This window comes from Pleurodeles waltl, chromosome 11 (genome assembly GCF_031143425.1).
Source record: "Pleurodeles waltl isolate 20211129_DDA chromosome 11, aPleWal1.hap1.20221129, whole genome shotgun sequence".
NCBI lineage: Eukaryota > Metazoa > Chordata > Amphibia > Caudata > Salamandridae > Pleurodeles > Pleurodeles waltl.
Genome location: NC_090450.1, coordinates 928,177,477 through 928,193,401, shown reverse-complemented (window position 1 = coordinate 928,193,401; position 15,925 = coordinate 928,177,477). Strand labels below are relative to the sequence as shown.

General features: G+C 38.9%; 1 protein-coding gene across 2 annotated transcripts in view; it reads right to left on the bottom strand.

Moving 5' to 3' along the window:
* Nucleotides 1-2,749: 2,749 nt before the first annotated feature.
* Nucleotides 2,750-15,925, bottom strand: part of GTF2H3 (general transcription factor IIH subunit 3) — a 55,954-nt gene continuing 42,778 nt past the window's right edge. Inside the window, exons 9-13 of one of the 2 annotated variants that reach the window (XM_069215009.1) lie at nucleotides 13,412-13,465; nucleotides 10,060-10,128; nucleotides 8,513-8,648; nucleotides 8,386-8,422; nucleotides 2,750-5,743 (exon numbers count right to left, since the gene is read on the bottom strand). In XM_069215009.1, coding sequence (XP_069071110.1) covers nucleotides 5,674-5,743; nucleotides 8,386-8,422; nucleotides 8,513-8,648; nucleotides 10,060-10,128; nucleotides 13,412-13,465 — 366 coding nt within the window. In that variant the 3' untranslated portion in view covers nucleotides 2,750-5,673. The remainder of the gene's footprint in view (nucleotides 5,744-8,385; nucleotides 8,423-8,512; nucleotides 8,649-10,059; nucleotides 10,129-13,411; nucleotides 13,466-15,925) is intronic. The other variant, XM_069215010.1, reaches the window with a different exon arrangement.

The following is a 15,925-nucleotide window of genomic DNA, read 5'->3' as shown; positions in this document are numbered from 1 at the left end:
AGCCAGGAAAGCTCAGTCTTTCTAACCGCTACATTTGGCCTGTGAAGTTGCACAAATTCTATGTCAGACACAATTCAAAGATGTTCAAAGGGCACAGGTGTTGTATAAGCCCTTCTACTACTCATTGGCACATCCTGTTCGTGACTTGATCCAGTATTCCGGTCAAACCCATTTGCCTGCGCATAGGTGCCCTGAACTGCAAAATCAATATAGTGAATACCTAGGCGAATTATGTAAAAAAAATTAAATACAGTAGCTGCCCATTTCATAGTGAAACTGTAATACATAGCTTTCCCATGATTGTGGCTCAATGTTACTCCAATGATATACAGATCAGATTCTCCCTTATAAACTGAATGACAGCCCAAGGTCCACAAATGCACTTGTGAACCTCGATTTCCCAGGAACCATTCTGCTTATATTTAAGCATGTGCATTACTTCAAGCCTTTTAAAATCTAGCACAATTTAGTTTTTCTGTTTTTTTGCATGTTATTGTTTTGCCTGATTTCTGTAGTTAATTTATAGGTCATGTGCATTACTTTATTAGTTGTAACCACTTTATAGTGCTTCTGAAATTAACTATGAATACAAATGTCACTTGGTTATATTTTAGCTTCATTTTAGGAATAGGCGGTATTGAGGTTCTTAGCGAGTTAAAAGGGTAAAATGCCAATAGCATACTGACTCTACCCTCTTCGGTCTAGAGAGAGACAGCAATACTTGATATAAACAAAACACAATATATAATCCCTAAAGATGTCCTGTTGTATTAATTCTGAAGGCTACCAATGAAACAGAACAACAAAAGAATAGAACTCAGAAGGTTTTGGCATCTTAGCTACTCGACGAAGGCAAAATCCCACTATAAAACAATTTCAAAAGATTACTGCAAACTAATTCCTATCACCAAGACATGCAACTATACTAACAAACCAGAGGCATCGTCCAGTTCTGCCAGAGACATATTCCTCATTGCGAAGTATGTCATGCAAAGACAGGCATGTGATAGCTCAATCTCCGCTTCCCCTGAGCTTTGCGAGAATCTGTTTTTCTTTTCTAATAAAATCTTAGAGTTGCAAAAAACGTTCAACTTCTTTTCCCTACAGAGTAGTCTCTACATTACTGCAGCTCAAATCACTGAGTAATACCCACTTGGCCAACTTTATGTTCTGCTCTAATGAGGAAACCCATTATCATATTCTCCATCAAATTGGGCTCACCCAGTGATCCCTACCTGCCACACATCTTTTTTACTGGGCTCTAAGATCCTTCTACCGATCAATGAGCTATGTAATCGGTCTACATCCTCGGCCACAGCGCCTGACCAATGGAAACAAACCCATAACCTACCATGGTTAAAAAAAATTTTAAAAATACCTCTGCGGATCCTAACATTCTCAGTAACTTTCAACACATTTTTCAGGTTTTACTCCCGTCTAAGAACTAAAAAACACCAATAACCAGATTTCCACTAACTTAGAAACCAACAAATACTCTTGATCCTTCTCACTCAGGCTTTAGCTTGTCACCAAACTGGCCTTAGTAACAGCCACAGACAGTATGTGGTCTAAACTGGATGAAGGACTTCATCAGCACTCATACTGTTAGAACTCTTGTCTGCTTCTGATATTGTCTCCTACACTACCTTAAAGCACAGTCTTTTCGATACTGGCACCTGCTACAATGCTCTGGAATGGCTTGGCTCGATTCTCTGCTCAAACTCTCACGGTGCACATATACCCATTTTTATCTAAATCCCCCACAAACTATTGCAGGGTATCTCAAGGCTCCACCATCAGCCCCACCCAGTTCAACATTTACCCTCATCCTTTGGTTACCCTAGTTAGATCATTTGGATTGGAGATTACATCATAAGCAAATGGCTCGCAAATTATTATCATTCTCCGGAGATCAAACGCAAACCAATTCCCTCTTTTGAGCTTGCTTGAGTGCAGTGCCCTGTGGATGCAATCTAACTGCCTTAAGTTAAATTGTGATAAAACGGAGGTCCTGTTCTTTGGGCATCACAGTATTCTGTGGTCATCAGACTAGTGGCCACCAGAACTAGGCACCACCAACCCAGTGAACTAAGCAAAGAATCTTGGTTTTCTGATGGACATGCAACTCACCTTCACGAATCAGGGAAACAAGGTGGCCGGTACATGCTTCACCATACTGCATATGCTTAAGAAATTGCTCCCTTTGCTTACTTATTGAGTAAGACATACCAAAGTCCACTCTCTTATTTCGGGACTGGACCATGGCAGTGCATTATATCTGGGCTTACTGGGATACCTTTTCCACTGTCTCCAAGCAGTGCAAAATGCTGCAGTTCATTTAGGGCCAGATGTAGCAAGCAGTTTTTCCCATTCTGTGTCTAAGGGAAAATGTGTTCGCACATATGGCCCTAAATCCTTAAATTGTCCTCTGCATCTTCAGGGTTTAATCACCTCAAAACCTACATTGGCTCGTCATTAAGAAACAGGGAGCCTTTAAATCCTTTGCTTGGCCCGCAGAGCAATAAACAGCTTGGGACCCTTTCTGCTTGAGAAGATCTCCGTGCTCAACCTGTCTGCATGTCACCTTCAATCTTCCTCGCAATAATTGCTTCAGATTCCCATCATCCACAGGGTACGCATGGGAGGACGTTCCTTCCCACACATGAAGGAAACTGGAAATATATTGAACACAGAATGTTTGCTTCTAGGACAAATGACAAACCGCAAGGAAGAAGAAATCCCAACCAGATTGAAAAGCTCCAATACTGTGATTTTATTTCCAAATGTTGTTAAAAATGTTCATACACAATTTTCATTAGCAAGTAATGAGGTCAGTAACGGGGTTTGCATTGCAAATAAAGGTAACTCTTTGTCAAAAACAGACAAATACAGTAACTTCAACAGTGTTGGAAAGAAGCCGCCAGATTGCATGTTGTTAACTGAAAATAACTTCACAAACAGAAACCAGAAAGATATACCACTACGTACAAACATCAGTAAAACAATATGAATATAAAACAATCAAGAAGTCAAATATTGCTGTCACTTATAGCAGGTCAACGTAAATTTTGCAAATAATGTAGTTGGTCTTTGATCAAAAATAGTAAAAACAACTAAAAAGAATGGATGGTTTGAATAAAAGACAATGCTCCTATCAAGTTAGCAACTAGTCTTGGTCATTACCTTAGATGTGCAAGTTCGACCATTCTTTGGGGCGTCAGCTTATATTCTAGGGTATAGTCTTTAATCTGTCAGGCTAACACACCGCTTATCCTGCCCCAAGGAAGGGTCTCAAAGGCCCAGAAAGTTTGTAAATCGAGATAGTTATGAGCCGGGTAAGGCATTGCCTTTTGTTGAAATGAGCTGATGTTCTGTTTAAAGTAAACTCTAAATTTGCATCCTATGTCTTGTCTCAAATAATGGAATAGACCTGAGAGAGGATGGGTAGGACGAATTCTCCACTAACATTTTTCAGAAATTTAGATGCTGAAAATGTACTGTCAGCCTGTTTAGGGGAAGAGCACTCCATCCATGCGGTTACCTTGCCTAACACGTAACTGGCTCTACCTGCAAAAGTTTACGCAACTGGTCTGCCACATGCAGCAAAATTGTAGGACCTTGTTGCCATCAAACAGATACTGTTTGAATAATTACAGCTCAACCTCTAAAATATATATAACAAAATCAATTCAAATGTACATTTAGAAATAGCATGAAGCTTTGTATCCCTTAGCATGAAACTGCAGTAGAAAATCAACTGCTCTTGGTGGCTACTGTTTTTTGTGCTGTTCCGCTGTCCAGAACACAGTGGTATATGTAAAGTCTCATGTACTTCACTATTATTATTTTTTTTTAATCAAAGAGAACTGTTCAGAACTCAGACAATGTAGTAAGTAGGCTTATTGCTAGAATATTGGAGTGAACACTATTTAATGGTATTGAATTATCGCGCCAATGCAAGTCAATGCTTTAACGTTTATTTAACTGTACCTCGTCAAATGCACACCAAATCATTCTTCCCTTTCTTTTCTTTTTGGTCAGCATGCCGCCATGCATAATGGATGGCCATGGCTCCCAGTGAGCTAACTGCATTACCGTCCAAGAAATACTTTTATATAGTGAATTTCTTCTAAGTTATGTTTTAGACGTATTGCTCAATACTTGGCGTTTTCAGGTTAGAGGCTGAAGATAATAATCCGAAAGGATTGGAAGAATGGAACTATATGTAGAAGTCTGTGACCGTCTAAGAGAAATGTTAATTGAACCAATATATTATGTTCTATAATGCTGTCTCTTATTTACATTTTCATTTGAGATGCTGACTAAAGTAGTACTCACTTAAACGGAAAAATAATATTCCAATTTACAAAGTTTACTTCAATTTTTAACAAAGCTTTAGTGTGTATATTGTCTGCAATGGGTTGGATTCAGTTATGGAAAAATACGGATGTCCAGATGACTTCATATAACACAAAACAGAGAGCGAGAGATTTGTGATCACTTGCTGCTTATGCACACAGCAAGAAATCACTTACCAGTTTGGTAATAAGCTTCAGCTTGTAGTACTACACAATATTTACCACCCAACAATCTGCAACAGTATTAGCTGCAGAATAATAAGTCAACATTATTTTTGTAATTTCTAATTTTTTTGTGTTTTTTTTTTTTTTTACAAAAAAAGTCAGTGACTTCACTATACTTACAAAAATGCTTTCTTTTTACAGGCGATTACATGTGTTCAATTAACAGTTTATAAATGCACGGAGGTCCAGACTCTTTGTGTACCAAAAAAGACTGATCTGGCAACATATTGATGGTGATTTTTAGGTCACAACAGGCACAGTAGGAAGTGAATATACCAATATGTGTGGTTCCTGTATTCATTATTGCATCACTGAAGACATACATGGCTTTGTTAAACAGTAAATAATTTAAACACAAATGTAACTAAGGTTTAATATTTACATTTGGACGATACGAGCTAGAATCCTGAAGAGGACTGTAGGCAAGCTTAAAATACAAACAAAATGATGACATCAGGTTGTGTAGCTCTAATGAGGGTCTTTTCAGCTTATTTCCTATCAGAAAATTATGGCTTTTTCTTGCAATGGCAAAATAATACGAAGATGCAATTTGGCTTTTTATAAAGGCACAGGCAAGAACCGATGCACCCTCGCCTATTACACTGCAAAACACATCGATTTGGGTGGAATACACACTGCAAAACACATCGATTTGGGTGGAATACACACTGCAAAACACATCGATTTTGGTGGAATACACACTTTAAAATGCACAAAACATACATTTCTCTCATTTTCGAAGCCATTTCTGCTGATGAATTTACCTTCTGCTTCACAGACTCGTTGACTGTACTCTATACAGTCTTCTAAAAAAATCAGGCAGGGCATGGGATACAGTTTACTAAATACATTTTCTGTTTCATGTTTTGTACACGGGCTTTATCTGCCCCTACACCTTCTGCCAACTGCCACTGTTACAAAGGCATTTAAACAAGTCAGTTTTTTAATTACTGCATAACTATTGAGGAATGTGTTTCCATTACTGGGTGCAGTTTTTAGACTACAAAATAAATAAGCTGTAGGCTGAGTCCATTTCCTTGAGAACAATCCATAAATACAGCAAGACAAATGGGCAGGTCTTCTGCTGGCACTATAGTGTGGGTTTTAATTTCTTCTTTTTTGCCTTCATGACAGGAGGTAGTGAAATCTTGAAAGCAGTCCTGAAAGGAACAGAGTGAGAGCAAGAACAGGTATGAAATCATCCTTTAAATCTCCACCCAGGGTTACAAAAACTGCAGATGGCTACACCCAATAAAAACGTGCCGGTGCCCAAAGCCCTCCTCTTAAACACGTGACTGCTGCAATTAAATGTGGGAACACGGAATACTGAGGCAGCGCAATCCTGAAGCCATCTCGGGCTTCTTCAATCCATATAAAGCCACTCCCTGCCCCTTCAGCTCACTCTTGCAGCTTTCTGCTTTCTCCCTTTGTGTTGCTTTTTTCGTTTTTCCCTTCCTCCGTCTTTCCCATGTGTGTCTTTTGCTCACAGCAAATGTTTGAGGCAGAAGAATAAGCCTCAAAAATAAGTGCCGGTGCTCGGCACTGAAAACAACAAGCACAAATTAAGCACTGGACTACACCCATCTAAATCACAATAATGTGGTAAGCCATACAAAGGAATGAGGACCTATGTTGAATTAAGCCTGACAATGATGTCTGAGAATTACCAAACCTATCTCGCCTGCCTATGTTTTTTGTTATATCACATTTCACACAGACCCTTTTGAATTCTCGTTTCCCACCATCTCTTCAGTATTGAGGAGCAACACCTCATACTACAGTCATATTATTATTATTCACACATTTCCCACCGACAGTGCCAAAGGCCCACAACACACAATAATACATTTTGGCACAAACTCGTAACGCAGTAGTCATAGATTACCAAAATAAAAATGCCCTGCATTCATCGCTGTAGATCACTTTTTTTCCTGACAAATTTCAGATTTTATTATGTGGGGCATTGTTGTAAGGCAATCTCTCCAGGCCTGCAGAGGGAAAAGAATGACACTGCCTGGTCTGATTTCAAAGAATTCTACCACGTACAGCAGCCAGGTATGTTCTTGTGCAGAAGGTGAATGGAGGCACTTTAGAATATACTTGGCTGAATAAAGGTTTTACCCCAGGAGACATGATAATTGCAGCTAGAAACATTTTATCTTGGCAATGGCAGCTTTAGTCTAACTTAAGGCAGACAAAATATTCAACTGTTAATTAGATTGTACTAATCCTGTATTGGGATGCACAATGATTGAAACAATACAACTTCCAGGTTCAATTTGAATGTGTCAGTGTTTTCTTTTGATGAACAACTACAATTGTCGCGTCTTAAAAATGACAGGAGATGTCAAAATCTCCGGCCATCAATTATGCAAATGTGGTCGAAATTCTTACCTAGTTTCAATTATTTACCAGTTCATTTTCCACTGAGGTTAACGGGTAGCAATCAACATTGCCCATCAGCAAGTAGATTTCATGGCTGACAGACAATAATGTAACTTACCCACTTAATTTTAAGCATGACCATCTTCATTGACAGATACCGAATCTGAAATTTAGTTACATGAAACTGTTTGATGTTTAATTGAAGCCCAAAATGCAGGACAATTTAAAAGAATGCCAGTGAAACCGTAATACACCTTCAAGTAACTATATTTCGGTTTCCTTTAGTTTTCCTTCTGTGTGATGATGTCTGTCTTATTTTGTTTATTTCATGTTATCTTACAACATTTTTTGTCCACACGTCAGAATTCATGTAAAGTTTACAATGTGTTTTTATCTCATTTTGTGTTTTTTATTGTTAAATGTTCTGTTTTACGTCGTGCATTGTTTTATATGTTTTTAAATGTATTTGATATAAGTTATTTGCAGTTTCTTTGTAATTACTGTTTGTCATTGAGCTTTAGCTGTTTCAAGTGTTTTATTATGGTTTCAATCGGTTATAGTCAGACGTAGACTGTGGGGAAGTAATGTATTTATTTGTTAGTTGTTTGTTGCTTTATTTCACTAATAGAGGACGACTGAAGTTTGCATTAGTATTTAAACTTTTGATTTGTTATATATTTTAGGTTTAATTTTAAAAGTTTAAATGATGTCGACTGAATGCATGACTATTTTTCAAGTACTGTTTTTTCAAATGATTTGTTTTTGTGTGTTTAAAATGATTGGTTGTAGCATAGGAAGTACTCATGGGATCACACAGAACGTCACGACTAACGAGCGCACTTTTGCATGAATATATTTAACATATATATTATACACGACAAAGTTGGCAATGTAGATTGTTGTTATAGTTAAATTATATTTTCCATAGGAATTAGCTTCCAACTTAGTTTTCATGAGTGCATTTGGGGGTGTGCATGAGAGTTATGGTCCCAATGCTCACTATAAGTTGTGTATTCCAGTGGAGTTTAGGTTGTGCATTACAATGATAACATCTCTTGAGTGTTCTTTAATGGGAAGATGAGTGTTCTTTAATAGGAATTTCAATAGATTTTTATAACAAACTATATGGTCTCTTCAGAGTAAACGACCTTTACTTCCCTGGAGCCAAAGGTTTTCAGTGATTCCCACATTTACTCATCTAGGCATATTCATCACTCTGGGGACCTACCATTTACATACTATTAACAATTACTTTCAGATTAGTACTCTAAGTCTACTTGGATCACCACTAAAGTTACGAGATAAGAACAGAAGAACGCTCATGCACAAACACATCTCAGATTGCAACATGAATATGAACAGGCAATATTAATTTGAATGCCATAAGACCCTCTCAAAATAAAATGCAAGTACTTACTCGCATGTGGTACAAATAGGGCTGAAGTTACAGAATACTGAAAGGATAAGAAAACATACATTTTAGGTTAAACAACTGGACAGAAGACTAACCATTAACTTAACACAATGTCTACTGGCAGACTTACTGGACAGGCACACAGAACAGACGTATCCAATCTCAATGAGGTTTCGGTGGCAAAAACAGGCAGCTCGATAGTCCACATGCACGGGCGGTGGCAGTATTAACTGGGCCCTTTGTTCTGGGTCAGGAAGGAAAACCCACTGAAAGGAAAGTATGTTATTCACAAACCAGATTAGAAGCTGGGATCACAGTTGGGAGGCCCACAAGAGATAAACAGAACAATCAATTAAAAAACATGAACCTCAGATCATGCCTGCTCTTGGCTAAGTACAGTGTCTGTCAGAACCCTCTGTATACACAATGAAGTCCTCAGCATTCAAGTAAGAGCACAAAAAGGGGACTTTATGGTACGTTTGGTTTCAATTATCCTAGATCTGTCTGGAAACTGCTTGAAGTATGCACTGGAGGGGAGCACAAACTTTAATGAACAAGGGCACATAAATGGCTGGGAGATTGATTTTTGCTGCCCTTTCATGCAATAACTTTTGCTCCTCCATCCTAAGACAAGGGGCTTTATTTTCTCCTTGCAAGGTTAATAGGATACCCCCTGCATAGCATGGGCACCTGTCCTATACATTGTCATAAACCTTCAAGGATGCTCCACGATTATTCTCTGGAGCGGCTGCGTCGCTTTGTAACTCTCCTCCAGCTGGCCTTAGATCCTCAGAGGATTTTTTCCAGTTCCAAAGGAAGTTAAAACACACACATTAAACTATCTGGCTAGTTACTGCCTTCAATCTTCACACCTTCCCTCCACTTCCTTCTAATATTTCTCTCTATCCCTTAGACCATCTGTGGTTCATTCGCCCAACTCTACCTTGATTCTTTACCAAATTTAGAATCTGCTGAAAAAACTGAATCTACATCTCTGCATCCCCTCCCCCTACCACACTTCTGGTATTATTCCTCTCACATCTTTTCTGGTCCCACTTTTCCGCTGTATTACACCTCCTCGCCCTTAAACTGCCTTTCATCTCCTCCTTCTAGTAATTACTGTTCCTTGTCCTAGTGCCTGAGTTTAGCCCTCTATGCGTCTTTAAATATCTTACTCCCGGTTATGATTGTCTTGTGCATTAATCCATATTGGTTTGAAAATGTACTTTGTTGTTTACATGATGTCATTATGTGATGGTTCTCTGTCAGAAATGCTAGGCATCTCCATGTTGTTTTGGTATACAGCATGCTGCTATGTTTTTGGCAGAGTGGTGCGTCATAACAAGGCAAAAATAAAAAATAAACTAGCCATGGAGAATTCAATGCTTGCATAAAATATTCTACTGGTCATGGAATATCTACCTCCATCATATGAAAACATTGGCCATATACCTGTTTTAACAATGAACAACATTCAAGTGTAATTTGGTGGTTTTATTGATGGACTCTTCAGGGAAATGAAGCATGACACATTTAAATCTGAGCAAAACAGTGTCCCACTTCAGGTACAGCATGCATCTTCCTTCTATAAGGGCTTTCACATGTATTGGGTTAGGAATACAAGATAGGTTTGCTTATGTTTCTTTTTAAACAAATAAAAAACATGTCCAAGCTTACTAGCATATATTGCAGCAGGGATGTCTTCTGAGGAACCTTCAGGTAGATGCCTCCAGTGATGTCGCAAGCCTGCGCACATTTCAAACAAATTTCTGAATTAATGATGTGCAAAAAGTATTCATTTGGGTGAAAACATTTCATACTCCACTTCCTGGATGCATAAGCACAGTACAAACCTTTAGTATCAATCATTGCTTCAAAATTCACATTGCACATTTCAGAATCCACATTGCACAAATACGAGTGATAAAAAAAGCGTGGTAAAAGGAAGGTTGTTAACAATTTGTTTTTTGTATTTTGTAGGTGGAACCTGGCAGCTATAGTGGCCATGACAAAGGATGGAGCCAGGCTCATGCAGGAGTCAAAATGCAGGCAGAGGTTTCTAGAGGAGCGGGGTCAATTTGCAGCACTCTCTTCTGTGTGTCAGGTAACATCATCAGGGTAGCCAGAATTACAAAATGGAGTGACCATCTCGTAACACAGTTTCCATGTTATCTAGACCATGCCACCTAAGGACTTGTCCAAGAACACAAAGGGTGGAAGTGACAAATGAAAGTGTTTTAACAGGGTCCCTTACTGGCACTTGGGAGGGGTTGAAATCAACCAAGCTAATTTAGAAACACTACTTAATGCCACACTCTTCCTCTAAACATTGAATTTAACCAGTATGACTGCCTGAGGTTTGAAGTAGTCTAGGGCTGTAGGCCTTACCACACCTGTTTGCTTTGTTTTTCCCCCACCATTCTTCTGATTTAGAAGGTGTATTTGCATTAATTTACAGACCACATGCAAAAGTCATTACTTCAATAACTAAATGCAGACAGATAAAACTCATCCAAAACCTGGATAGGCTTCTTTTTCTAGAACTGTTCCTGGTAGTTTTTTTAAGTGACTAGTCTGGTTGAAGAAGTCTGCCCTGGAATTGGACCTTCACTGAAGGCAAACGAATAGTACTAGGCCAGAGACCTAGTTTTTAAGAAACTAGTCTGGATGAAGAAGTCTGCTCTGGAATTGGACCGTCACTGAAGGCAAACAAATAGTACTAGGCCAGAGACCTGCAAGCAGGCCGACAGAATGGGTAGCCTCCAAATGAAAACCGTCATACAAAAGTATCAAATCCTTGGGAAATAAGACACCAGGTACACCTTGAGACTGTCTTAAAGATGTTCCACACTGATTGGAAGTGGTTGGAAAAGAGTTCAGGATGAATGGTGGATGCATCCCTCGTACTATGCGCAGATAATGTCTCAAGGGCCCTAGGATAATTTGACCACTGCTCTAAACTTAAATTTGTTGGGGAGATATCTGGATTACTAATCAAATGGAATAAATGACAGAACTTTCATTCCAATGAGTACTCTCCCCTTACATTAACATGCTAACATTTATGACATAAGGCAATATTTACCAGTCATAATGTTAAGTGCTTATTAGACGTTTTCTTGACCAACATAGAAAAATGAACTCCCCATATTCTTTGTGCTTTATTTAAAAAGATAATGGATTTTGCAAACCTTTACCAATGGCTGTATGTGACTGGGGCGGACATTTTCCAACAGGCCAAAAGCCAATATTTAGCAAATTGTCTGGGCAGGTGCATCTGCCAGAGTTAAACTCAGTACCCCAACTAGCCCCGGAGGTGCCACGGCCACTTAACGTGGCGGAACTTCAGTGTTACTTTGTTGTTTTGCACTTGTAGTAGGCAGTATGCTAGCTTGATACCATCCACTGGAAGCCTTGTGCGCTCATAGGAAGGCAGCAGTTTGGTACTGGGGGCTTTTTATACCAGGCTCATCAGCAAAAGTGTCAGACTCTACCCTGGCTGAATTAACGCTATTGAGTCCGGAAGGGAATGCTTACAGCACCCAGGGTTCAGAGACACTATAGATGAGCATTTGGAGATCTCTAGCCCAGCCAAAGACTATTCATGTAAAGATATATGCAGACTGGATACATAAAAAGGATAGCTACTTGAATAATTAATTTATAGAGCCAAATTCAAAACAACACCTGTGCAATTAAACATTTGGGACAGATGATCACCAGGTCCTCCAGGGGTAGTATGTGATTCTACAGAAAAACAATTTAATGGAATACGTTACTGAGAAAATATTTTACCAAAACTGTTTAATGGAACTTTGCAAGATGAATGGCATTTTCCATTTCAAAGAAACCAATTCATAAACTGCCTTTTTTTATCCAAACATGGCTTTTGCATGCTTATTTTTTAAGGTGTAAATGCAATGGTTGTAGGTCTTACTTTCAGAACCATTTCCTACGGAGGTGTTTATTTCAGTCCCTTACTTTCAAGGAACATTATTTCATATTTATATCTTTTAGATTGTCAATTACTTTGGATGTTTTCAATTTATACACACACACACACCATCCCATAAAACTCATCATTAAGCCTAAGCTCTATGCATCACAGACCCCTAAACTCCACCCATCCCTTGAGCCCTCAAACCTCTCACCACCTTTTAACTCCACCATCCCTGAACCCTACAATAGCCCTCAGCAATCCTAAATATCTGTCCCTGGCACCTAAAAAACCCCTTAACACCCTGAAACTTCACCCACCGCTGAACCCTAAAAACTCTTTCTACGTCTGAACTCCACCTAACCCTGACTCCTAAAAACCCCTGACCACCTTAAAACTCCACCCTTTTCTGACCCTAAACGTTTTTCTGCCCAAACTCCACCAATACCTGACCCCTAAAACTACTCACCACCCTGAACCTCTATCTATCACTGAATCTTAAATACTCTCATCAGAACTAAACCCTGCCCACCCATGAATCCTAAAAACACATCAACACCCATACACTCCCACCATCCCTGGACCATAAAAATCCCTCGGCACCACTAAATTCCACCCATTCCTGAGCCCTAAAACCCCACCCGACCTGTAAACTTCACTATCCCTGAATCCTAAAGAAACCTCATCACTCCTATACATCACCCATCAATGAACCCAAAAACCTTACACACTGCCCATAAAAACCACCCAACTTTAATATAATTTTGGATTTCGCCTTAAAATGTTCTCTTCAATTCATTCGTATTTCCTTAAAAGTATCTTCTCTTAAAGTTGGGTTTCCATGATTTTGTTTCCTCAATTGTGGTTTCTCAGTTTTCGTTTTTCGTTTTTTCCATTAATTTGTATATGCTAGTAGACAGACTACACTTCCAAATGCATAGTAACTACAGGCAGCTGCATGAGTGTACATAAGAGATACTTTTCTGTTGTTACCTAGTAATCAATGCTTTGCCTTATCTGTTCATGAACATTCTGGCCCCTTAACTTTGTACTTAATTGACTGACTTTTTTTGTACAAAAGTAAAAATGCACCTGCTGGAGGAGACCGGAATCTGTGTCTAACACGCAGGCATCAATCAAAACATTCTGAAATAGAACAGACAAAGTAGGAATATCATTAAAAATTGCAACAACGAGGACAGACAGCATTTGCAAAGACCAGTCTGCATTAAATGTTTAAATTCCATTGTGCTAGTCAAACAAAAATCATGTGGTGCACACGCATCAACAAAGAAGCATAGAAGCCAAAATACTGACTACCACAATATTGAGAAGTACATAATGATGTTTTGCCCTCAATACTTTGCCTGAAACTTTACCACAGTATTTTATTTATTTATGGGAATTTCTTGCAGTGCAGCAAGTTGTCAACTCAGGGCAGTCTCCTGGCGATGGAATCTAGCACGGGTGGAAATGAGATCAGTCAATTAGTAACTTCATGTTTGCTGAAAAGTGGAACTTTAAAGGCTTTCCTACCTACAGGTCAGTAGTTGCTGAAGGCTGCAGATGGCAAAGGGAAGTTTATTCCAGGATAGGGCTCCTGAAGGCACATCCAAACCATCTGACCAGTTTTATTGAAGGGGTCACAAATAAGGGTTTGTCACCAGATTGGAGGGTTCTAAATGACTTTCTTTTTAATTTATCTTTCAGAAAATATGGGGCACTGCCATAATAAATTTTGAGCTTTATGCAATTATATTTAAGTAAGATACATTTATGCACTGGGAGCCAGTGGAGTTGTTGTCAGTGAAAAGATACGGAATAATTTTTTTTTAAATTGAAGATTACTATTATCAGGGAATTTTGTATTTTTTTTGTAATCTATCAATGGAATTTTTGGGAAGGTCAATGTATACCGAATTACTATAGTCTAATCTTGATAATATAAAGGCATTGACCAATGTTACTTATTCTGAAAAGGGTATAAAAGGCAGGACCATTCTGAGCAGACAAATCTGAAACTAACTTTGGTCATTTGGTGATCCATACTTAGGTTGGGGTCAAGTGTAATTCTTAGGTCTCAGACGGAGGTGGCTTATTGAGGACAAGAGACAGCTAAAAAGGGTGGTAAAAGTGAGTTTTCATGCCTATTAATTTTGTTGAATGTGGCGACAATTTCAGAATTTGTGGGGTTTAGTTTTAAGACATTGCTTTTGTGATGCCTCATGGTTCTCAGTCCATATTCACTCATCAAACAAGGGTCTAGCTGTCCTTGCCTCACATAAAATATATGCTTTCTCTCCAAGGGTGAATCTCTATTTTGCCAAAAAGAGAATATCCACATTAACTCCTTAAGCCTGATACACCTATGTCAGAATATTGAGAAGAAAAATATTGCCCTGCCAAATAAGAGGCCAAAATACTGACTACCACAACACTGAGATGATAAACACATAATGATGCATTTGCCCACAATAGTTTAGTGGGACAGTATTAAAAACTCAATATTCTGGTAGAACATCGCCTGTAAACTTTCCTTGACGGTTCTAGGAGGCGTCTCTCCTAAATCGTGTCTTGAATAACATCTGGTAAGAGAAGTGAGAAATAACTGTGGACACTCATGCCAGAGTTTCTTCTTCTTTCATAGTTCACTACACATTCTCACACATGATCACTGAAGATCTCAAAATGCAACACAATTGTTGGGCCCAAACAAATCTCTCCATTAAAACATAAAAAGATGAAGAAAAAGGGAAGATATTAAAGCTGCAGCATAAAACAATGCTCACCACTTTCCAAAACCCTCAAGAGAACCATCCATTTGGGCACTTTCATACTGCCAAAATGCTCCTGATAAAACTACAAAAGTAGAGGTAGTAGAGATTTTTAAAGTAGTAATTGTTTCTCTGTGTGCCTTCTCACGTAAATATGCTTTTCTGGTTGCTCCTTTAGATACAGAAAAGCTTCTTAATATGAGAAGGCACACAGAGCAACATTTGTATTTTAAAAAAAAATGGTGCTAAGCTTGAACCATGGTGAGCCCTGCTTATCCCATGATATAATAATCATAAATCCCTCTGCTTTATGTCTTGAAATTGGGGAGGGTGGGGGAGGGGGAAGGAAGATGGTGCTTCATGAATGTAGGTAACCTGAAAATGCTTCTGTTCGGGCTACACATACAGGCAAGACACTCTTTCAAAATATACTGGAGTAAAGAGGGTTGGGGCAGCCAGCAAGAACTGCTGTAGTAGACCACGATCCAAAGCAATTGCCTATTATGATGCAAAAGGAATTTCTGAGGGAGTTGTGGCGAGCTAAAAGAGCAAAAGCAAATGCCTGGGGTCAGGCGATTCTAACCATACTCACAAAGTTATTGTCGATCTGAATTCTGCAAATGAACTGGGTTCCTGATCCCAAGCAGTGTTCCCTAAGAAGGCAGTGAAATTAGATACTATTTGCTTACAACTGTCTTGGTGAAGCTATGCCAGGAATCTGACTAAGCAATGTCACCAACATGACACACTCTTCTACTAAAAGATTCCCATTCAAAAAGTGAAGTCAGAGAAGATCAGAAATGCTAAGCACTCACAAAATCTGACAGTCTCA